Here is a 24,576-nt window from a genome sequence, read left to right as displayed (position 1 = left end):
CAGGAGCTTCAAGGGAGGCGGCGCGCGCAGCTACGCGGTGGCGCGCAGCGGGAGCGCGCGCGCGCGCACGCATGTGTTAAAGAGTTCCGGTGTGCGACCTTGGTGCGGAGCGGAGTGTTTACGGGTTGAACTACAGCTCGGCGGCTTTATAGAGAGAGGGGCAAAGTAGCACAGTGCGCGACGTTAAGACGGGTATTTATCGTTGTTTGTTTGTACAAACGGTTGGTGCTGTTTGCAGAGCTCGAAGGGGATTTTTCTAGAAGACTTAGCACCAGCGTTAGCGTAACTTCCCTGCTGACCGTGTGGCGGCGTGAAACGAGGCTGAGCCGCTCCACCTTAAATAGCGCTGCTGTAACTTTAGGGTGCTGAATTGCCTCCTTTTTAAGGTGGGATGGAAAATTGGAGTAATAAGAAGCCAAATTCACCATCTCTAACCTTTCTAGCACAGTTTGTAGCCAGCTAGGATGCTGTCCATGCTAGCTAGCTAGTCCCTGACTTTCTGTTCAGCTTAAGGCGAAAGATTAAGGCTTATCTCTGTCACCATTCGCTATTTTCATTAAACCCGTAGCACGTGTTGGGGAATATTTCGTACAGATGACGAAGTTATTCATCGACATCGTTAAACAAATCTAGTGCGCAATAGAGCCCCCCCTTTCGGGTCAACGTGGAAGTGCTACTCAGCCCTCTGGTGGGACCACAGCTACTGCGACCACAGTGGTCAAAACATTTATTGTAAAGCATTAAGATTATAAATAGACCGATTTGTGAAAAGTCACAAAGCTCACAGTGGTGGGGGAAGGGATGATGCATTCAAAGTCAGCAATGTCTCTAAAAGCTGCATTAAGCTACATTGGCCTAAGTCGTATTTGTTTTTACATGTTGGAGTGTGAGCCACATGCAGGTTGTAGGATTAATAGTTTTGGATTTACTGATGTTTTGTGGTTTATCAACACAGTTTTCCAGGGGAAAAATAAAACTGCTGTATTTGGGTCGTAGAGATCACAACCCCAGGTTCCTGTCAGCACTGCTGTCTTTTGAGCTGTTCTCTACAGTAACCATTTTATACCAAATCACTCAAAAGTTTACATCTCAATGACTGAACAATATGGTGAAATTACCCATTTAGTCTGTTTCAAGCATCAATACAGCCACTTAAAGTTCACACACTGCTTTTCACTCTCTTAACCCAGACATCTTTAAACAGTCCTGAGCTTGTGTGGGTGAATCCTGTTCAAATTCATATGACATTCCTGTTCACAACCCTCCAGGACCATCAGTGAAGAGCCCTGCCTTATACAGTCACATGGCAGGGTTCTTCACTGATGGTCCTGGAGGGCCATGGATTGATTCCCCAGCTCAAGGACTACACCATATAGCTAAACCAATAAGATATTCAGATGTGTTTGAGCAGGGAGACACAGGCTCTCCAGAACCAGTTGAGGAGATCATATCTGTGATAATGACGGTGTTCTTGTATTATTGTTGTTTTTTATTATTTATTTATTTATTTATTTTAGAAAATAGGTCAACATCATCTTTGCCAACGCAAGGCTCTCGGTTGCTCGTCAGCATGCCCAGCCTGTTAAGGGTGGTCAGCTTGGTGAAGCTTGCTGGATTTCCGAGGTCTGGAAGTGCACCTGTTTGCTGCCATGCCAGTTACGATGCACGCATGTGGATGAGCTCTGTTGGGAGGCATTCAGCCTCAAACAACAGAAGAAGAAGCAATGAGGATGCCTTTGAGGAGGACCTTGATTTAGATGCAGTGGAAGCTGAAGTGGATTCCCTTGTGAAGTAAGTCACAGACTCAATTTAGGAAAGGAATAGCAGTTCCTCTGTTTTTACTGTTCGGTTGTGGAAGGTTGATGCCCATTGTCTCTGCAGTGAGGACCGAAGAAGAAGGAACGCTACCAAATTTCACAAGATCAGGAGGCAGATGAGTGAACGTGGGGCCCCAGAGAGGAGACTGACTTGGGATGCCATTGAGCAGATAAGGTACTTGTATGGCTTTGTATACTTTAGTACTTTTTGTAACTGTGTTTACATTGTTATAGTTGAATCATTTGTTTGGCACATGGATGTGTCACTGTGTACATCAAACTGTTGTCACTTGGCTACAAAATAAGACAATTCCAAAACTGTTTTTTTAATCTCCATGTTAATACTAGAATATTTGAATGTGCACCACTGACTGTCCTGTTGTGCAGTCTGATGTCAAAAACTGATGCCCTCTAAATGATTGGGGGGGGAGACCTGACTGGTCAAACGGAGTCACATGGCAAGGAATCTGTATTTCAAACATGCCAGAAAATTGTCAGTTGTTTTTCTTTAAACAAGGGTTATTAAATTGATTAAATTGACAGTGCAATGTGATTGGTAGATTAGCTTTATCCACTTTGAGGACAGCAATTTGAATGTATAAAAAATCAAGACATTTAACTATTAATGAATGTCCTAACCTTTTCCTCACATGGAAATCTTATTTCTGTTTAGCACATTTAAATAAAATTGTGAATACATTATCAGTTTTATTTGTTCATCTGTCAGTATTGTTAAAATGAAGATCAAATGTCCACTGTGACTGTATATATTAGTGTGTTAAAGACAAAGGTTTTTTTTATTGGGTGTTCTAATTTTCTCACATAGAAAGTTTAGTATTTGGTATTGGACTTAAGACTGTTAAAACATGGCAAGAGTACATCTCTAATGTATGTTTTCCACAGAACTAATGCTTTTACTACCCTGACTGGTAATCTTTTCACAGATATCTAAAGCAGGAATCGCCACAGGAATGGACTCTGCAGAAATTAGCGCATGGTTTCTCGGTCAGTCCTGAGGTCATCTCCAGAGTCCTCCGCAGCAAGTTCACCCCTGCTCCAGACAGAAAGCTTAAGCAGGATGCGAAAGTCTTGGTCACAGTCAGACCGCTTGCTCTCAGAGATGGTCAAACTGACCAATCCAAAAAGCACCGGACAAGACTGCCTATGCCTGACAGTTCTATGGCACCCATGCTTTCCTCGGGTAACACCGGTGCCTTGACTGCCCAGATCCCTGAATCATGGTTTCCAGCAGAGTTTGAGACAAGACTGGTTCCCTCTGGTGGTAAACATACATCACTGTCGAGAGGAACGTCCCAAATATCAACTGCCCCATCTGTGAAGCAGAGCGCATTACAAGAACAGCCCAGCGAGAAGCTCGAGCCTATGGATGTTAAAGAAGCAAAGGGTTCAGAGAGGGAGGACAAATCGGACTGGGGTGGGGTGTTTCTCACAGACACAGAACTTGAGGAGCTTGTCCTCACGCTCCATGAAAAGCCCAGTGCGGTGGAACAGAAAGGCAGGGAGTTTTTTGACAGTGAAGGCAACTTTCTTTACAGAATATGAGACAATCACTAGCAGTCCACTACCCTTGTTTTTTAAATGTTCTAAGAAATAAAAAAACATGCAAAATATGCAGATGATCTTGTATAGTAATAAACGGCACAAAATAAAAATACATTATTTAATGCCTGGGCCACAGTACTGGATAATTAGGCCTATGTAGTGTAGAGGCTAACCCATGCCAACAATCCTGAAAGGTTTTTGGAATTCAGGCTGGTCTTAAACAATTATCTTTTCAGATTATCCTGTGGTTTAGGGTGTAAAGGTCTAATCTTTACCCTTCCAGTATCCTCACAGTCTGGCTACATCCACACCAATTAGAACATTGTAAGCATATTCAGTATTTACACCTCAACATCTTGTAGTGTGGGGAGAACACATTGTTTCATGTGAAAATGAACTTTGACAGTATATGAACTTCCAAGTAGAGCAGCATACCTGGAGCCAGATCACTGTACAAGATCAGTCTTGTTTGTTTAGACAGGTCAAAAGTCTCTGGTTCCTGAGCTTAATCTGAAAGTGTGGTGTTTTACTCCAGGCTGTGATGATGAAGAATAGAATTGGTGGAATCTTTCATAAATTATGAATTATAAAAATATTAACAATAATTAAAACTGTGTCCCGGGCATCCCACTGAAATCTGGCTGTTTGAAGAGACCCAAAAACCTCAAAGGAAGGGGACAAGTCAATTTATTTTTCAAACAGATTTCATTTTCCAAATATACAGAGCAAAAACAGCTAGTACAAAGATGCTGCAGGTACATATTTACAGAGAGCGTGCCTTAAAGACCATTATATACATTGATTTTCAACAGCAAGAAAAATGTGATGACTCTGAAAGCAGAAAACGTCACTTCAAGTAAAAAAAAAACAAACAAACAAAAAAAAACATTAGTCTTCACTTGTGCTGCAACCACCATCCCCGGCCTTACCGCCAAGCGGGGTGTAATGTCTGTTTGCTAAGTTTGCATGCACAGGAGTACCATTTAAAGTGGAATCTAGAAGAACGGTTACATTTTTCAAAACATATTGCCAAAATCTGAAGTCATCAGCCTTATGAAAATCCTTCAAAGTCCTTCAATCTAAACACACGGCCTGTACTGAAAGATATTCGCTCAGACAGACGAGTGAGGAGTTAAACTATTCCAACACCTCCAGTTACCCAGTAATTCCCAAAGAAATTAGATAGATAGATCTGCTTCCTCGCAGTTAATTATTTAACAAGATTAACTTCACGGTTCTTTCTGAAGGCACACCCCTGACCTCCATTGTAGGCACTTGAACAAACGTGTACATGTATATCTGTATACTTCTCTTGAATAATAAATAAAACCCATTCAAATTTGTGCAACTAAGCCTCAACTGCCATGTATAACAGATTAATGCTGTAAGATTCAATAACTAAATCGAACAAATACATACAAACTGCATCATAAATGGGTTGTGTGGTATTTAAAGACTATTCTAGAGTTTTCTTTTAACAATAACTAAAAGGGGGACACTGGATTGTGTTACAGAAACTTTAAACCAGAGATTATTAATCCAGTCAAGGATTGCTTGCTTCCAGCTATCTTGAACTATCTTGAAAAACTGGCAAAAAAAGAACATCCTTATAAAAAGAGGTAAAGTGTTCTATTGCATTCGAATAGTAAAACTGTAAAAGCAGGAGTCAACTGAATGGGTTCCTTCTCCAACCTCAGCTAAACACAGTGGGGCATATCAAGAGAGGGGGATCTTGCCCATATTGCCGAAAGGGTCACCAATCTTATCCACAGGTGGGTTGGTGTGGCTTCCAGGTGTGGCTAAGCAAGAGCTCACCTGATCTAACTGGTCAGTTGATTCAATCAGGTGTAGAATCTGGTGTTCTGCAGCTTATTTAGGATGAAAGCCTGTAGCCAAACTGGCTCTTTGTGGATAAGACTGGTGAGCCCTGTATTACAACATGAATAATTATTATTTGCTCACATTATGTTGCAATTATTGTATTTTGCTATAATTATTAGTTTCCACCACATTAACGCTACTAAGACAATTGTATTATTTTCCAATTCCACCAATTTCGCCTGCAATTTTGGAAGATCAAGTTTGTGCTCACAACCTGGAACAATTACTTTTCAGAAGTTGGCAGTGAGCCTCATGTTTCACAGTGCAGTCTAAACATCTTATATGAAAAGTCTATAAATTCACTGGAGTTCAATTTATATATATATATATATATATATATATATATATATATATATATATATATATATATATATATATATATATATATATTGATACAAGCGCAACATATTTCTTTACATATTACGTTTCCCTTCCACTCTGCAAAATAAATAAACCTTACTTGGGAAGGCAGTTTATAAACTATACAGCCACAAGACAGATTATGCTAACTGTCTACACAGTAGCATTGTCTTAGGTAAATTACATATTCCTTCATTTCTCCTTTTTAAGAAACCGAGAAAGTTACAGCCTATGTGGGTGCCTAGACCTGCAGATGCATGGTATCTACACTTTGTATTGCTGTTTTAATAAGATCCTCAGTTCATACAAATGAGCAAAAATGTAATAAGAATTTTTTTGATGATCATATCATATTTCACAAGAACTGAGGGCAGAGACTGTCAAAAGGATATTCAAAATATATCTAAACTCATGGGACCACAGTTAATTAATCGGTCTAGTATTGAGGTGAAATGATTCATTTGTTGACTTGTGCCACCTTCATTTGCAACAACCAGCCATGATATGAATCTGAACCTACAAGGATTTTATATAAGTGCCTCAATTGTACCCCATTCCTATTTTCGTCCAGTTAAACCAACAAGACCTTGCTGTGCTCCCCAGGCAAGATATTATCTAAGGTCTAGCCATTTAAACACAGGCTTGCTACTCTGGTTCTTCAGGTTACTAATTACAGGTATGTCCATGACATACCCTTATAAAGAGAACAATGGAACTGCAGTTCACTCTACTAGGTAAGCAAGTAGAAGTAGAGCACGAGGAGAGTCGAGGAGGGCAGGGTGGGGGCGCTGAAGAGTCTTGGGGTTGTGATGTGCTTTCTAGCAGGGAGTAAAACAGCAGCGAAAATGCCTGAGGGAAAAGGAGACAGAGATCTCCCTGTTCCTGCTGGTGCTGAATCATCACTGTTATTCCAGGAGGTCCTGCAGGACAAAAACAGCACTGTCATGTACTGCAGCAAATCGCAAATGGGTGCCCTCTGTCTGGAGTGCTTTGCATACATGTGGAGAATGCAAAACCAAAGTAATGGCTCCTACCTTCTTAGAAACCTTGCTTTGCATAGGTTTTGCCAATGTTTTACTCTGGCAGTCTAGTCTATTTAGCCACAGTTCTTTATGTGTGATTATTTACGTTTAGTGTTCTCAATCATACCTCATCTGAATCATCATGGAAGCCAATCTTGGCATGTCCAGCCACATCTGTATCCAGAGCTTCGTCCATTCCCTCTATGCCATTAGCCTCTGCATTGTGCTGCAGGACTGAGTACCTGTGCACCAGGAACCTGCAGGGTTCAAAGTACAGGTAATGAAGAATCCATACACCTCACACCTTTATACAGAATCAGAAACTCTATTTCACCAAGGAATACAAGACATTTTACTTGGTGAGAGCAACACATACAGTATGACATGTAACAAACAAACAGACTGTTAACAGGTATTACACTAAGAGAGAATAATGAGTAATAAGTTAAAGTACTAAAAGTACTTTATCAGTAGACATCTATATACAAACTATTCTGTAGAGACATACTGATATAAATATTTGCAGAAAATTAACTTCTGTACAGCTGTGCAAATAATCATAGTTCAAATGTTATGTATCAGTACTACTAAAGCACAGTCAGCCCAGAAAACTGATCAAAATCATTTCTGATGTGCATAAATGAGCAAAAACACTAAACTGTAATTTAAATACACTATTGGTTCAGAATTGTCGTTCTTTGAGTGATTTTTTATTTTTTTTTTCAGAAATATCTTTGGTGGAATTTGCTTTAAAACTTACAAAACCGGAGGGAACTTGTGATTTGGCTATGAGTTAGCTGGCCAAGCATGGACTTACTGGCAAATGTTATTTCATTTCAGATGTCATAAGTAACAGAAGAATTAAGAAAGCTCCTCTTGTTTGGCCAACCGGTATAATGCCAACACAAAAAGTCAAAAGTCATGGCACAAAGCTCACCCTACAGCACACCCTGCCACAATAAGGTTTAGATTTCTAGCTTTTTGTTTGTACAGTGCTAACGTTAGCAAGACAATTTCTAATCTGTGTCCAGATCAGCTGACAAATCCGCTACATCAGCTACAGATCAGCTACATTTTAGCTACATTTCATATCACTGAACAAATGATTTTATTTCTGTTTAACTTGATTCAAAGCACCTGTGACAGAATTCTACGCGACTGTGCTCTAGCGAGATCTCTCCTCTCTCTAAACACTGTGCTGTTTTCTTCCAAAATGCACTTGACTCCAGCAATCACATCGCTGCATGTTTAGGTGGGAACAAAGCGAACAAACACTGTCTTTTTTTTACCCAGTGGGAACAATGTGGGAGTTATATCTTTGAAGAGCCAATATAAATGATGATGTATTTGATTATACATATGTAATTAACTGGCTATCAAAATAGTGGTGGGGACAATTTTAGGTAATAAAATAAATTGACAGGGACATGTCCCCAAACGCCCCTGTCCACAGCCACACTGCAGATGAAGAACATGGGGTTGTCATAATGGTGACAGCTAAATCCCTTTCATCAAAATATCCTGAAACTCAATATCATGTATCGGTTCCAAAATGTGATTATGTGTTTTTTTTTTTTAAATTTTAAAGCTTTTTCACTTTTTGGTCCGTCACACTCGTCACTCTAAAGTGATCTACACTATATGTCCAAATGTTTGTGGTCACCTCTCCTAATGAATGCATTCAGCTACTTTAAGTGGCACCCACTGCTGACACAGATGTGCAAATGCACACATACAGCATGTCCTATCTCTGTAGAGATGTACTGCCAATAGCACAGGACCTTCTGGACCAGATAAACATGAACCTATTGGCATCATGCCTAATGCCAGATGTGGGCTAGAGAGGTAGAAACTAGGGCTGAACGATATTGGGGGAAACTGACGCTGCAATGGTTTTTCTTCTGTGATATATATTGCGATACTAATACAGTAATACAAGTGAATGATCCAATGTGTCATGATATGAAAAATTCTGTGTATCCATGAATGGAGAATTAAATTCAGATGTACAAGCAGATGTTAGCCTTTGATAGGTATGTCATGGAAAATGAGAACAGTGCAAAACCATTGACTTGTACTCTTAATAGTTATGGTCATGTTCTGGTATTTTTACACAAATATTCACACTTGCAATCTTGTATTGATTCCAGGTGCAGTTTCATCAGATAACTTTCAGCAGAAATAGACCCTCATGCATATTTTAACATGCATGCACACATTACTGTGCAGTGTAAAAGAATATGTTGGTTAACATGGGCGCATATCACGCACAGCATGGGGCTGTGATGCAAGTGGTGCACTGAGTACATCTCCTGTTAAAAAGCAGGTTACACTTCTATGTGATACAGGGCACATAGGCTTAAAATGATTTAGGGGCAAGTAATAATCTGTGGATGGATAAACAAGAAATCATACAGATGGACATACAACAATTCTATCACAGCTAGAGATGAAACGGTAGTTTGGGCCCCAGGTTTAATATCTATCATGTATTTTGGGCCATGGAGCGCTGGAGGGGTCATATTTGCATACAGAGGATCTGGTGCTGTCCAGTAGGTCTGAATATACACCATGCATGCAGTCTGCAGCACAACAAATACGTACAGAAATTGGAAATTATGGCATGGCATACAGGGGTTCATGTGCATATTGAACTGTAGGGGGCGTACCAAACAATTTGACAACATATCTTACACTGTTGTATTTCTAATTACTGGAGCTTCAAATTAAGAGACAAAATAATCTCACCTTCCTCCACAGACATATTTCTTCACGAAAAGAACCCCAGCTATGCAGCTGACGAGCAGGATGACTATCACTGTCACAATAATAGGGGCAGAGTGTGAGGGTTTCCCATCACTCTGTGTCTAACAGGAACAAAAGATTTACAGCAAAGAAAAAAATGATAGTTTTCATTAAAGCATTTATTACTGCTTTCTTTTATTCATAACCGCTCTTGTTTACTCACCCACTCTACTGTATTTCTGCATGCAACCCACTTACTGAACTCACCTGCATCTGGGGGTCCAGTAGATTGCTGACACATTTTTTTCTCACATCGATCACTCTTCTTTCTGGTTCTTTGCCTCCCTCACACTTATCCCCTGGAATCTTACGATACCTGAAAAGAGGGACAGTAATCATTTAATCTTGCCATCATCATACCTTTACCTTACCTTTTCTGTCTGTCATCATTAGGTTAATAATACAAGACAAAGGATGACTACACTCTTCATATAATTTCCTGAAAATACTGTACAAAACATAGTGGCCATGAACTAAACAATAGACACATGAGTAAGAAGTGTGCTACCCATTGGTCTGTAGATGTTCTTTCTTGCCATGAATGCAGAACTCTAGGTCATGGCCTTTGAGCTCGGCCTGTTCGACACACTCAGAGCTGTTCTCTTTTCGGTAGTATCCAAAGTCACTGAGAGAGGGAAGGGGAAAGAGAAAGATATTAAAAAACACTTTCAGACATTTTGAGACTGTTTGCAAGCACTGAAACTTTGGTTGTTATGATCTTGGTCTCGTTTCTTTTTTTTTTTTTTGACAGCCAACCACCAGGGCTGTCCATAGGTTGGAAATGTGGTTTCACTTCGCCCTTGCGGAAAATAAAAGTAAAAAATGAAACTGAAACAAAGCTTGAGGTATGCTGCTTTCACTGCTGGTTAGACAGCAATGCTATTAAAGTGCCAAAGAACCTAAAGATCACCACATACATATATAAATTCAAATTCATTGTTTTTAATGAAGATCTACACACTGGCAAAATTTAATTTAACTTGCTATGGAGTCCAGATTTCTCTCAGAGCCACTTAAAATTTTACTATTACTATACTATATTAAACCCAGAATGAGAACACAGAAATCCAACAGATGCAATATCATTTGTAAATTACACATTCATTCTATATTTTTTTTAGCCTTTAACATCTCATACATTTTAGTTGAAAAACAGGGAGTGTGTGAAGAGGTACTTAACTGATACCAAACAATAAATTCACTTAATAATGTTGAAAGGTTTATTCTATTAAATCTATACAAGTGCAGTGTAAAATGAACTGGGCCTTGATATTTTTGACTGCTCTTACTATGAAGCATTCTGCGTTATAAGTTACAATGCGCGCCTGGCGAGATCTAGTATGTATTTGGAGTACTGTCCATTTCTGGGCTTATATCATGTAAACAAAGTGTTTTGAGTTATGAACTTCATCATTGCTGAGAGTTTAGAATAGGGGTTCTGGCTGGCTAATGAATAATGCATTGAAACTTAACAGATATGGACTTGGCCTCGGACTAGATTAAATGATCTGTAACGTAGTCTTCTGCTAAAGTCTAAAGGTGATATGCATCTGACTGCATTCAGGAACTGCAGCTTCAGTATGGACACTGACCACAGGAAGTCATCCAGTGTGCAGGCACATGGCGTGGGCTGTTTATTGACAATGTAATCTCTCCCGTTCCAGCACACAGAGTCCTTCTTGAGCCGCAGAAATTTCTCCTTATAACCAAGCATGCAGCCATCTTGAGGGTCGCTGATGTCATCAGAATGCGCCAGCCATTGCACGTAGTCGTTGTCAACACCTAGAAAAGCAAACAGGAAAATTGGACAGACAGTCAGTATCAAGGAGACATCAATCTACTTTCAAAAGCAAAAAGTAAAATATAAGTAAAACAAAAGCTGTAAAACAGGCTTATTATATTTACACCATTAAACATTTACAAACAGCCAGCACACTGGCTAAAGCCTTTCAAGGCTAAGTGCAATAGCTACTTCAGAGGCCCACTAGGCCAACTCGTGCCAATGTGGTTATCCAACATTATTATACCTCATGGGCAGCTGAAAAGGCTAAAAGCAAACACTAGGCCACCTGGCTACAATCTTTTTTCGTTAGCTAACCCCACACGTGTCAACCTGACACAGAGAGGACCTAGAGAGTACAGCAACGCTATCTAGTAAGATGGTGAAAAATGGCAAAAATATATATATTTTGTTCATATTAGAGTGTAAAGCAAGACACAGTACACTAGGATACTAATAGGATGCTAAAAGCAGAGCTTAGCATTTTATTTTCACAAGTTAACTATCAGCATGTTTCTGGGGCAAAATAACAGGGTTTTTTAAAAATCTGAAAAGTGTCTCTTTAGTTTACTCAATACATGCATTTTCTTCAGCACCTTTAATCAAGACAGTCCTTGTTAGCCTAGTAGTTGCAGAGCAGCTCCCACACTGTGCAGTAAGAACCATGTCACAGTGAACAGATCTGCTGTTTGTAATGTCAGGTTTTATGCCAGACATTACCATTTGTCTTATACTGGAATTCAGATGTCAAAAGAGACATGACCTCTGAGACGTCCATCAAGGCAGTCCTAGCTTAACAGAGTAAAATAATATACACTGGAACTGTCTAGTTTTGATGCAGCAGGATCAGAAGCATGTAATAAATCATGAATTAGCACCAGGGGCTTTTTGTACATCAGGCTCAAACAAAAGAACAACACACGCCACTCACAGTCGCGAGTAAGCAGCTCTCTGAAGTCGATGGTGACGGAGACCCAGTACTGTGTGAACAGGTTTTCTCTGTAGCCCCAGATGCTGACGTTCATGGAGCGTGCCCCCGGCTCCGAGGCAAGCCCAGTGAAGTACAGCGGCTCCTTGGTGAAGTTGTACACATGCCAGCACTGTCCCTCATCTGTGGAAAACCTGATAAACAAGGTAAGTGTTTTAAGTGCTTAAGCCTTTGAATGACCTGCTTTCACACCTCCGGCTAATCTTGAACTGTGCCTCTTCAACCACCAGCCACTTATGTCAAATGTACTCACTTGATCTGAGATATGGGCTCAGTGGGGTTGTGTTCTACAGCCACCAGCAGACCTCCAGAGTCCAGGATGGCATAGTGGTGGGGGCCCTCAAGCACACGCAGCCACGAGTATCCACCGTCATCAGACACATACACGTCCGGAGTCAGCATTGAGATTGCATCACCCACACTTCCTGAGAGAGCAAGAGGAAGCCAAAGCCAGTCTAATTAGAACACTAACACAACAAGTGCCTCAATGCTGCACCCTACAGCACCCTATTAATGGCAGTAATATATGTATGGATAATGCAGATACTGTGACACAGATATGCAAATCCACAGACACTGCTTGTCTAGTCCCTGTAGAGACGTTCTGCCCTGTAGAGAAGTACTGACTACTTGGAGCAGACAAACATGAACCTTTTGGCACTATGCCTAATGCCAGGTGTGGGCTAGAGGGGTATAAAGCACCCCAGCATTGGAACTGTGTTCTATGGAATGATGGTGCTCTATTCAGTACTTTAGGGATGAGTTGGAGTGGCGATCATCCAACACCCTGACCTCACTAACACTCTTAATGTAGTCCTCACAGCAGTGCTCCAGAATCTATTAAAAAAGCCATCCCTGGACAGTAGAGACAGTTACTCCAACAAACATATGATAAAGTTTTGTCTATATACCGTCCCAAATTGCATTTGATATAAATGACACTTGGAGAAAAACAGTCTTGGGAAAAATGACTGATACAATCAAATTTTAAGCTAATTTAAATGTGTGATGGTATGCAAATTATCCCCTTTAGGCTTTCTATGTACCTTTTGTTTTGGTTTTTGGTACATTCATAGGTACACATTATCTGCTCTCCTGTATAGAGAAAATGAACACGCTAGTCCAGAAAAAATGATTCAAACCTCCAGTTCAGCTGTATTATAATATTATATTTTGGATTCAAACCAAAGATGGAGATCCACTGAATGTTAATGTTAGTTGTAAATTGGTTTTCCACAAGCTTCTATAGTTGATTTCCAGAGTCGCTCTGCTAAACCAATGGAAACACATTGTTGTTGTTTAATAACTGCAGTGTGACATTTTCCCATCAGCCTGCACATTGTTTTGTGTGCATCATTTAAAAAGAAGTAGTGGCTATGAACACACAAGAGCTTAGGAAAAATGAGAAAGTAGAGGAAAAATACATGAGCTTCCAGAAGGAGGGTTCCAGCGCATTTGTTTGCTGTAGACGTATGTAGTTACATGTTGTTTTATGTTGCACCATGCTCCTGAAGGTACATTATTTTGCACCACTCTGTATCTTTTTACTTTACATCATTCTCCCAATAAGACACAACAGATCACTAAACTGGCAGCTGCAGCCTGTAAGTAACATGACTGAAATAAATGAAAGACACTGTCACACTCACATGGGGTACTTCAAAATTAAATTTCCACGATAATATCATTATATCGCCATCCTTTTGCAGACTTTAACCATCTGTCCATTTTTTTTATTCTAATTTATAAGAGAGAATATGGACATGCACTCATGCTGGCAATTCCTCCAGGGGAGAGTAAGTAGTGAATACACATAGGCTAAATATTGTGCCTTTTCAAGACTGCTTCTACATTTAAATTCTTACTTGTAAGGTAACCTGATACAAGATAAGCTTGTCTATGTTGCAACCTTAGATCAGACACTTAGTGGGGTTAGTATGTTTTATTGTAATTTGACTATGCACTGCTGTGTTTGACTTAGCAACAGCAAGTCAATGTAGATAGGATCCCAGGTGCGGGTGAGTTAGGCTCATAAAACATTACCTAACCAGCTCAGTCGGTCTACTGTCTACTAACACTGTATGCATAAGATGTGGCAAGAATTTAAACAGGTGCTGTGCCTCTGTGTCACAGTTGCTGTGTGAGTAAGATTGAATAAAAGACAGAAAGAGATTGTGTGTGTGTGTGTGTGTGTATGTGTCTGTATCATCACAAAACATTACCATGAGCGATTATCAGTCCCACAGCATTGGGCTCACTTAGAGGAAGCACTGGCACATTCAGTTTCATGGAGATACTGTAGGCCGCATGGATATGTAGACTACACTGCAGGAAGAGAACAAACAGCAAATTAACACACACACACACAGACACACACAGACACCCACACACACACAATACATGATAGACAGCATTTTAAATAGTCCACTCGCCATAAAACAAAATCCTCAACCAACACATAGATAACAATATAGATAAATACATCGATAAGTATCATGCAGTATCATGCAGTATCATGCAGCTTGTCACTGCAGCAAATTAACCATTTCCCTCACCACTTCTTTATCTTTAGCTGTGGAATCACACTCGCTGTTCTCTGGTTTCTTCAGGGGCACCCACTCTCCTCCCTGGTCAAATGACACGACAGTCTGCACAGAGCCATCTACAAGTGGACAATAAGGAATACCAGCAATTCATTATTATTACATTTCAGCATTCAGGTAGGGTTTAAGATACAATATATGGTCAAATGTATTGGGGCCCCTGCTCATTCATTGTTTCTACATAAATAAAGGGTATTAATAAAGGTTCTCCTGCTATTGAAATATCTGTCTCTACTGTCCAGGGAAGGCTTTCTACTAGATGTTAGAGCAAAAAACAGTGTTAGTGAAGTCAGGAAGTTGGATGACCACCACCTCACCTCATCCCCTAACTTCCTAATTCATCCCAAAAGTATTGGACAGAATACAATAATTCCAGAGAACACAGTTTCACTGCTCAACAGCTCAATGCTTGGGGGCTTTATACCCATTCTACACCCCTTTTATACCCTAACTCTAGGTTCATGATTATCTACTCCTATACTATAGGCAATACACTGGGACTAGAGAAGCTATGTCTGTGTGTGTTTGTACACAGACACGTATGTGTCATTAGCTGAATGCATTCATTAGAAGGGGTGTGAACATTTGGACATTCAGTGTACTAGCTTATCTGTAGTGGGGGTCCCAAAATGTATTTCTATTTTTTATTTTAATAGAAGTTTCTATTTTAATAGAAGTTCTTATGTAGCTTACCTTCAGCTTGCACGCTGGTCATAAATACACCTCTAAGTGATGTAACATTGGTGAAATCATTATCGCCCCCAGTGGCCGTGTAGAGATGGCGCTCCAGAGACTTGGAGTAAACCATGCCCCTATCGTCTGACACATAGATGGTGCCAAAGCCGGTATCTGAGCACAAGGAAACGATATCAAGACTTATAAAAGCATAAGGAAGTAAAATACAGATGCCTTATTGTCAAAAACACACTAGTAATAAAACTGACCTAGTTTCCCTTTTTTCTTACTTATTTGGAATAATAGATTTAGCCTTTTCTATTTTTCTGTAGTCTGAAGACACCAAATACAGTACATGGTCCTGTTTCTTGCTAATATATGTAGTATAAACTCACCTCCTGGTTCATCCACATGCATAAAGACCATCTCATTGTTGGCTGCCAGTATTGAGTAGAACTGCTCATGTCCTACAGGAGGAAGTTGTGCCATGTTCCACACCTCACCCTGATCCACAGACACATGGATCATTCGCAACATGCCCTGAGAAAGATACACAGTGTTAGGTCCAACATATATTTACCTAAATACACACCAATTCACACAACAGCCCTGATGGAAACGCTGTGCACAGTACTACACAAAGGAGTTTATACACACACACGCACACCATCTTATCACATACAGCACCTCCTTAGTGCTGACAGCTTAATGCTTACTGTTCCAGTCATGACAGAGGCGAACAAGAACCGGCCACCAATCCCAAAGGAGTAAATCTTCTCAGCGATTGTCTTAATTGTTTGCCCATTGTCTACAGTCTTCTTCAAAGTCAGCATCCCTCTGTCATCTAAAATGCAGAATCACACACTGGGCCCTCAGAGGAAAATGTGAATGGGAACATTCAATATAATTATGATCCTGCAGTGCTTGTACACTGTCATGGATGTACCAGAGAAAAGAGTATTTTAAGAATAACATGTTAGATACCTGGCTATAAAGTTAAAAGTTAACCTAACGTTAAATAAATAAATTGGTCAGATAACAGGAATACACACACACACATGCATACTGAAACACTCCAATAAGGAAGGACACGACCCACATTACCAGCACACCACACCTTAGGTTGACAATGCTGTAAGAAATGTTACTTACAGCAGGACCCATTCAGGTTTGTGGAGAAGAAGAGTGTGTTGTCTGTACCCCTGTAACAAAGACACATACAGAAATGACTGATATCAGACAAAAAAAAACAACAACCTTAACACACACAGTGCCACAGCAGGCACAGGGTGAAAAGGTGTAAAGTCAGTTAGCTGACTCAGATAGAGTCCATTAGAGCTGAGAAAAAAGTTTATCAGCTCATCATAAGAATGCTAACACTCGCATGATGAGCGAGCTCCAAGACATGACTGTAGAGACATCACCAATCTAGGAAACGTCCCAGCCAAAATGTACACTCACTCTGGTGGCAGACCTGGGAAAACATCTGAGCCGCAATATACATTTGCTACGGTAGCGGACCATGGAAACGTTCAAGGCGTGATGTAGAGCTGCTACGGTAACAGGCCATGGAAACATCCAAGCTGCGATGGCGAACCACTCAAGTGGGACACTTCAGAGCCGTGTGGAAAAGTCATTTTCAGATAGACTGACGTAAAGTGTCAGCCAATTTGTGCAAGCGTACTTACACAAGTCACATGCACACACACAAGTGTAGACTCTTTTCACTACTGTGCATCATGCGCCTGAGGAATCATGTGATCGGGCATCTTCACATTAACTCGACTACAGCAAGATCCAGTCACAGCTTAATTTACAGTAACAAAGACTCCTACTCTCCTCTACTAGATCTTCAGCAAGGTCAGCCCAGCCTTCTAGTGAAGATCTGCATTTTAAACACAGCATAAACAGAGCACTTCTAGGCCTGATGACACTTTCATTCTCTGATTCATTTTTAACTCCTGAGAGTTAAACACCTGAACACCTGAGACAAGCATCTTCACTGTCATCTAGATCAGAGTTTTCAAACTGAAGTAGCTTAGCTTTCCATTTTTTGCTACCAACATACCTGAAACAACCATCTCTGTAATAATTAACACTGAATGACTATGTTGTAACTAAGTACTTAGCTACTGTTACATTGCACATCTTTAGTATAACCAGGGGTGCTGCCCTGAGATTTTAGGCCCCATGGAAAGATATTACTCTGGGTTCCACAGCTCTAACAATTCTTCCAAAATACTCAATCAATACTTTTTTTAAGGGCCACGTCAGTCACAGGCCAATACAATTGTACTAACACCCTCCGAGCATAACCACCAACCCAGTAGCAGCTTTGTTGGACCTTAAATACATTCAACAGAGTGTAACAGAAATCTTTATTAACTGTATTATTCAGACTTGCATCTCCAACCCTGTCTTTAATGGTCATCTTCGCATGCACCACTTGGCTTTGCTAATACAAGTTCTGCCAATAAGGAAACATGGCACCTCACACTGATGTCACAGCACAGAAATGCAGCAAAGTCACGTGGGCCCTTTCGCACGCCTGGGTGTCAACTTGCTCCCTTTAGTTCTTTGTATTCGTCACCCAGAGCTGACTACATGAGCGTGACCTATTTGTCAAGAAATCAGGCGATCTAACCAAGGTCAGGTCTAACAGCATGAGCTTCTCACATTGGTGGCAAGGCGGGGTTTTACTGCTGCAGTGTCCTTAGCGAATAGGTATACACATACATGCTCCCACACAGAGCACAAATAATGTACTTAAGTCTGCTGTTGTTCGGCGCATAAGCGGATGGAAACAGAGCAGTTGGGCCGGTCCTTCACTGTGCCATCTTAGTCAAACATTAATTGCACAACCACATTCCTTTGAAGTGCCTAGAATATTTTTCTTTTTGGTGTAAGCATATTCTATTCAAAAAGGCTGGTAAAACCCTCTAAACAGACATGAAGCAGTATCCTGAAAGTAAAAATGCAGCTAAATGAGACTTCACAGAGCTGTGTTGAGCAGGACGATGCTCAACATGAGTCAGCAGAGAGTTTACCACATTGGTGTTATAGCAGCCACATTCGAAAGGTCTCACAGAGCTCAGTATTTAAATGTCTAACAGATTCTTACCATTTAACCACACACACAGTCTCATGGATCTTCTTCCAATTCTCACCAAAGTTTTCTGAAATCCAGAGGTCACTCTGAAACAACAAGAAAGATAAAAGTCAAGAAGACCTATGGTGTGCTATTACACTACAGCTCAACTACAGCAAGAACAGGAAGCAATAACCACAGACATGACTAATATAGTACCAGGTACCCTTGTTGACTTATCTTCAGTAACCTCTCACTGAGGCCCATAACCACTAAATACACTAATCGTGTGCATCTTCAGACTGTGATCTTTAAAAAATAAGTTCACTATTGACTAACAGGAGTAAAAAAAACTGTTCAACATGCTCTCTCTCTCTCACCTTGGTGCTGATTGCCAATAGTACACTGGAGTTTTGAGGATTGTACATGATCTGCATTTGAGGGTTAAAAGGCAGGTCTGAGCGAGTGAAGCTGTTTCCAAAGTCTGTGGAGAGGAATATCCTGGAGCCGCCACTTCCAGACAGATCTCCCGTAAGGATCACCTAGAAAAGGGTAAGAAAAGAAATGCAAAAAGAAGTACAGCTGTGAGAAAAACCCTGCCTCGTGCCCAGACTGCCTTTTGTTATTATTCATGATCAAATCTGTTCTTGGGTCTTTATGTTAATTTTTGGGCATAGTGGAGGCCAGGCTGTAAATCCTACCTGCATGGCTAGTGTCTAGTGTCAAAATAAATCAATATTTAATGAATGGTTGGTGTTAATTAAACTTTAATAGTCCAGATCAGTTACTGGATGCATGACATTACTAAAACAACCTCTCACCTTCCCAGAGCTCTCAGGGCCAATGGCGATTCCAAAGTCAGTGCTGATAAAAGTGTTATTGATAAGGTCTGTGACATCCTTAAATGTCTTCCCATAGTCCTCACTGACACAGAGAAAGAACAAAGGAACATACATTGTTAAATTACACACATGTAAGTTGAATAATAACTGCAATACTAATAATATTACTAATAATAGCCAAGCAAGACAAAATTCAACTGCAGCTCACCTCCTATAAAGTCTGGACTGGCCAAATCTTAGCATGAATAAAGGCACCTGAAATGTAGTCAGGGCCAGAAGAACCTGGGAAGAAAAAAAGTAGCCACTTGAGTGTCATGTGTCAACTTAATTAACAGTGACAAGGACTTCTACTCTCCACTCCTAGATCTTCAGCAAGCTCAGCCCAGCCTTCTAGCACAAAGCAGACCAGTACTCTAGGTCATGTTCTCTAAGTTTCCACCTTCTACAGGACTGCAATCACTCATCAAACAATAATCATCGATTGGTACATGATCCATACTCTCAAACACAGCATACACATCATAAACTCCTGAGAGTTCGAGGTCTGAAAACATTTTCATTCTCATTCATTGTTACTTCTCTTTCTGATAATGAGAAAAGTGGAGAACGAGTAGAAGAAAACAAGACTGACAGCTTTCTCAAGGTGTCTGTAACCTCAGCAGCAAACTGATGACCTTTACATGATTAGTCAATTTCCTTCTCGGTATACTCACACTGAACACTCCTGCTTACACTTGTAGACAATTAAAAAACTTCCCATGAAGAAAACAATGTAGCTTAACAGTACCATGAAGCATCTCTACTACTATATCTCCTATACATCTCTACATGTGTAGATGACAGTGCTGATCCTCATCCAGTTTAGTCAATTTCACATAAATATGAAACATAATAGGTTACATTTGTCCTGTTCAGCACATTTCCTATTTAGACAACAAGTGTGTGTATTGAACACAAGTTCAGCTGATCTCAATAGCCCACTATACAGTGCTGTGCATCTGTGCATTTGTTGGAAGGCTTCCTACTAATTTGTAGAGCATTGCTGTGAGAATTTGACAATTCGACAAGAGCATTAGTGTTGTATGTTCACCACCCCCACCTCATCCCAAACGTATTGGATGGAGCACCATCATTCCAGAGAACACAGCTGCACTGCTCCACAGATCAATGCTGGGGGGCTTTATAACGCTTTAGTCCACACCTGGATTGGTGTCAATCAATTCTATAATTGTATATATATATATATATATATATATATATATATATATATATATATATATATATGTATATACACTGTCCTACTGCACAAAAATAATTTGTTTTGCTATGTGGATGACACTGTAAATATATATATATATATATATATATATATACATTGCAGTAGGACAGTGCACCACCACTCCAGAGTATGAAAAAACGTCTGATTAGCATTTTTAGCAAACCTACAAGCTGTGCTCTCAGACATGTTCCTTGGTCTTCAACTTGACCTTCACTATTCCGGTCAAAACTGCCAAACTGAGGAATCGACTACCTCAAAAAGCTTTGCTGCCTTCTTATACTTTTATGTGAAGATCTGAGACTGCATACATATATGTATATATGTAATAATAATAATAATAATAATATGTGTACACATACTCACCCCTGTTCCATCTCCTATCCAGGCCAGAGAAACTGATCCACTAAGATCATCAAAGCTGTACTGCAAGTAAAAAATGAAATCATGAACACTATTGATTTTGAGAAGGTTTTAGATTTTAGGGGAGTGCAGTATGACAAAAGAGAAAGTGTACTACAGGGAAGTGTACTACCTGGTGGAAGTGCTTTTTAGTGGGAAAATATAGAGATCAGCCACAATAACACACATACATGTGTATATAACATGTTTTACAGGTTTTTAGTGTCAATCTGCATTGACACCTTTAGTGTTTACTGAAGGTGTCCATGCAGAACTGACACTGAAATACTTTCACTTTTCTATTCTCGGCTGTATTTACACCTATGAAGTCAGCAGTGGAATCCTCTCATCTCATCAAGTGTCTCCCAAAAGTCTCAATTTGATCCAACATTACATAATGAGCTTTAGAGCACCAGATGCTGATGCCCGGCCGCTCCTGGGACTTATGCGGAGGGGCTCTCAATTCGAGAAACAAATTCTTCTGGATTTGGACGAAAGCCAGTGTTGGAGAAGTACAACAGCTCTGATGAACGCAGAGTTAGGGCAGACTGAAATGGACCAGCAGGTTTGGAAACCCACAGTGCAGGTTGGGCGGAAGCAGAAGAATGCCTAACTTTCATGTACAGCACATGTTTCTTCACTGCTGATTGCCAAAGAAAACAAGCCAACACTTTTAAATGAGGCTCTGCTTTTAAGCATTTGTGACAGTAGAACATGTTTGGCTAAAATGCCAACAACAATATCCATACTGTCAACCCAGTTTTCCCTCAATTCATGAAATGTCTCTTTTTACAACCTGACAGCCAGGCTATGTCTAAACTCATCCATTTAAGTTTAATAAAAAATACTAATAAACAAGAAAAGAAAAGTGTATGTATGCAGATCAGATACAATCAGAGATATGTCAACCCCGGAAAGAGACAGAAAGAGCAGATGGAAGAACTGCTGGATCCAGGTTCTGTTTCAGAGCACTGGGGGAAAAGCCTCTGGCACACGCTTGCCAATGGATTTGCATTACAGCAGCAGCAGCAGCAGCAGCAGCGACGTGCAATAAGGCCGATTCACTGTCTCTGTAGTCTCAGTACACCCCTGTGAAAGAGCCTGGCTGTAGGCGGAGGTTTAAATAAACACAGTAAGGTTCAACCCAAGTTTCACGGCGAGGCTTTAACTTACGCTGTGAGTGTTGCCGGATAATTGGGAATTATATCCCTGCAGGGCATTACAGGTGTCTCCTCGTCGGTCGGCGCTTCTTCTTTTAACGCTGTGCTGAGGAGAACCCCCCGCTGCTGATTTCAGCTGACTTCTCGCTGATAAGGCTGTCTTCTCGTACAGCGAGCGGGCGTTACGGGATGCACTAAACTGATTCAAATCTAAACTAAGAGCCACTGGGAGCAGCACAACTAAAAGAAAGTGGCGTAGTCTAGGCATCTTTCCCCCAGTCGGTTCAGTTCTTCCACTTGCATTAAACCGCGTCGACTCCTTCTGCCTCTGCCGCTGACGACGTCAACAAAAACAAAGTGGCGGTGGTGGAGAGCTAGCGCTCCTCACCGCGGATCGGCCGGAGAGGAGGAGGAGGAGGAGGAGGAGGGGTGGGGGCATGGAGGGGGGAGGGGGAGGGGGTGGGGGTGTACAGACTCTCACACGACGCCCTTCGCCAAAAATACACGCTTTGTCGAGACCACAGCGAGCCAGAACTCCAAATTATTGCAGTGAAGGAAAATGTAAAGGCGCCTGTCGCCACGATTAGGCAATTGGAGGGGAAAATTCGCCGCGAGCTGATTAAACTACTGAAAATGTGTAACGATGCAGAATTATGCACCTTGCAGAGGCTGCGCGCTGATTGGTTGAAGCGACCCGGGACTCGCTCTGATTGGCTGCTCTTCTCAAGTCGACGAGGTTTGGTTCGCTCGGGCTTGGTTGAGATGTCTCTCTTTTCACATCGTTTGTAGCCAGAAACGGAGATTTCGCCCCACATAAATAATAGATTATATATTTTTTATATTGTAGATATATCATAACATAGCATTTTCCACTCTGAAATTAAATCCGGAATATTTCTGTTATGTAAAATAAATTAACTCGACACTCAACACACCCCACTGTCTTCAAGTTCAGTTATGTCCTAAACGAATCGTCCTTATATGTCACATTGACAGAAATTACACAGAAAATCCACAATAAAAATAAAATGGTACTAAAACAGCATATACATATTGTCTGCACATACACGCTTTTCTATAACACATTCATTTTGTGCTATGTCTGTGCTAAATGGCGTGTTTTGCTCTATGATATGAACCGTATAACACCTGGGTGCACATTAAAGGGCCCATTATCCTGCAGTTTAGTTAAATATCATCTTTTCCCTTGTGTCCACTAAAGACATCTGTGCAGGTCTATGTAGCCAAAAGCTGTTTACTTTTTTTTCTGCATTCCTTTGAATTTAACACACTGTGGCTACTGTGACTTTAAGGCTGATCACTTAACTACACACACATGTTCATGTTCAGGGAATACTATGTGCAATATCCCACCCCCATGTGCAATTAAGAGTCTTTTACTGTAAATAATATTGTTTATTGCTTTTTTAATTCTTATCTATATTGTGTGTATATAGTGTAAATTATTTATTTATCTAAATTTTTTGTAACTGAGTGTCCTGCTATCCCTTTCTGCTGTTACACTGTGAATTTCCCCACTGCGGGACTAATAAAGGACTATCTTATCTTATCTTATCTTATGCTGTATAAGAAGCACCTCTGTTCTGATTGGCTGTCCTGCATTGTGGCTCGTTCAAGAAGCAGCGATGACGGAAGCACTCCCTCAACGTGCATGGGCGGGCTGGACTACTGTGGCTATAGGCTGAATAACAGCACGTAATGTAAATATGATTTCTGTGACGTCACAAAAACATTGAATTAAAATGGTCTGTGTGTAAAGCCTTGTTTCTGTGGGTGGACTGTATGGGCTGAGGAAAAGGCTAATTAAAGTATTACAGTATTATACAGTATTATTTAACAGCATTTACAGTATTACAGCACTTTAAAGTTAGTATTTCAGTTAGATGCAGGGGTGACGCTCTCTCTCCTAATTTCAATGTACCCCGATAAACAATGGAGTGACTAAATTATCAATGTTCAGTTGTAATACATGTACATCGTACAGTCTAACAAATGTATGCTGTAATGTATTCATTCTGCCCTCACATTCAAAACAGAACCAGTATTCATTATCACTAATTTTTAAACTCAGTTTTCAACTCTGTTTTCAGTAGCCAGATGATCAAAGTTTTGTCTGTTAGTTTGTGTGTGTGTGTGTGTGTGTGTGTGTGTGTGTGTGTGTGTGTGTGTGTGCAAATACATGTGATTTGGTGGCAGGAACAGGAGCATGAGATATCCCATGACTATAACTCATGTGATAATTACAGAATGAGACCCTGTATGGACTCCAACTCTAAATCATGAGCTCCAGAAG

General features: G+C 40.5%; 2 protein-coding genes across 4 annotated transcripts; one reads left to right on the top strand and one right to left on the bottom strand.

Annotated features, from left to right (window-relative positions):
• The first annotated feature begins 66 nt into the window (after window positions 1–66).
• On the top strand, window positions 67–4,266 carry ngrn (neugrin, neurite outgrowth associated). 3 transcript variants are annotated; one of them, XM_072681770.1, is made up of 4 exons: window positions 67–192; window positions 1,518–1,791; window positions 1,882–1,992; window positions 2,762–4,266. In XM_072681770.1, exons 2-4 carry the CDS (start codon window positions 1,571–1,573, stop codon window positions 3,378–3,380), a joined length of 951 nt encoding a protein of 316 aa, XP_072537871.1. In that variant the 5' UTR covers window positions 67–192; window positions 1,518–1,570; the 3' UTR covers window positions 3,381–4,266. The 3 variants fall into 3 exon arrangements, with proteins under 3 accessions (XP_072537871.1, XP_072537872.1, XP_072537870.1); XM_072681771.1 differs by having other exon boundaries at window positions 67–386; XM_072681769.1 differs by lacking the exon at window positions 67–192 and having other exon boundaries at window positions 1,333–1,791.
• On the bottom strand, window positions 4,052–22,664 carry sort1b (sortilin 1b). The gene is made up of 20 exons (XM_072681768.1): window positions 22,276–22,664; window positions 21,067–21,126; window positions 19,633–19,706; window positions 19,404–19,506; window positions 18,963–19,124; window positions 18,616–18,689; window positions 16,647–16,696; window positions 16,211–16,338; window positions 15,890–16,034; window positions 15,513–15,668; window positions 14,772–14,878; window positions 14,439–14,541; window positions 12,470–12,641; window positions 12,160–12,350; window positions 11,041–11,230; window positions 9,957–10,073; window positions 9,656–9,764; window positions 9,392–9,510; window positions 6,771–6,900; window positions 4,052–6,541 (listed from the first exon to the last, which is right to left on the bottom strand). Exons 1-20 carry the CDS (start codon window positions 22,528–22,530, stop codon window positions 6,527–6,529), a joined length of 2,460 nt encoding a protein of 819 aa, XP_072537869.1. The 5' UTR covers window positions 22,531–22,664; the 3' UTR covers window positions 4,052–6,526.
• Window positions 22,665–24,576: the final 1,912 nt, after the last annotated feature.

The sequence above is a fragment of the Salminus brasiliensis genome, chromosome 6, assembly GCF_030463535.1.
Source record: "Salminus brasiliensis chromosome 6, fSalBra1.hap2, whole genome shotgun sequence".
NCBI lineage: Eukaryota > Metazoa > Chordata > Actinopteri > Characiformes > Bryconidae > Salminus > Salminus brasiliensis.
This window is presented reverse-complemented; position numbering and strand designations above follow the sequence as displayed.

What these genes read in the sequence shown, in the direction of transcription:
- ngrn (XM_072681769.1), top strand. Translation starts at nt 1,460, where the DNA reads ATGACGGTGTTCTTGTATTATTGTTGTTTTTTATTATTTATTTATTTA. An exon ending in GAAGTGGATTCCCTTGTGAA is followed by an intron (nt 1,792 to 1,881) that starts GTAAGTCACAGA and finishes TTGTCTCTGCAG; the next exon opens with TGAGGACCGAAGAAGAAGGA. An exon ending in GATGCCATTGAGCAGATAAG is followed by an intron (nt 1,993 to 2,761) that starts GTACTTGTATGG and finishes ATCTTTTCACAG; the next exon opens with ATATCTAAAGCAGGAATCGC.
- sort1b (XM_072681768.1), bottom strand. Translation starts at nt 22,530, where the DNA reads ATGCCTAGACTACGCCACTTTCTTTTAGTTGTGCTGCTCCCAGTGGCT. An exon ending in TATTGGCAATCAGCACCAAG is followed by an intron (nt 18,690 to 18,962) that starts GTGAGAGAGAGA and finishes TTGTTGTTTCAG; the next exon opens with AGTGACCTCTGGATTTCAGA. An exon ending in GAGCCCATATCTCAGATCAA is followed by an intron (nt 12,351 to 12,469) that starts GTGAGTACATTT and finishes CTTGTTTATCAG; the next exon opens with GTTTTCCACAGATGAGGGAC.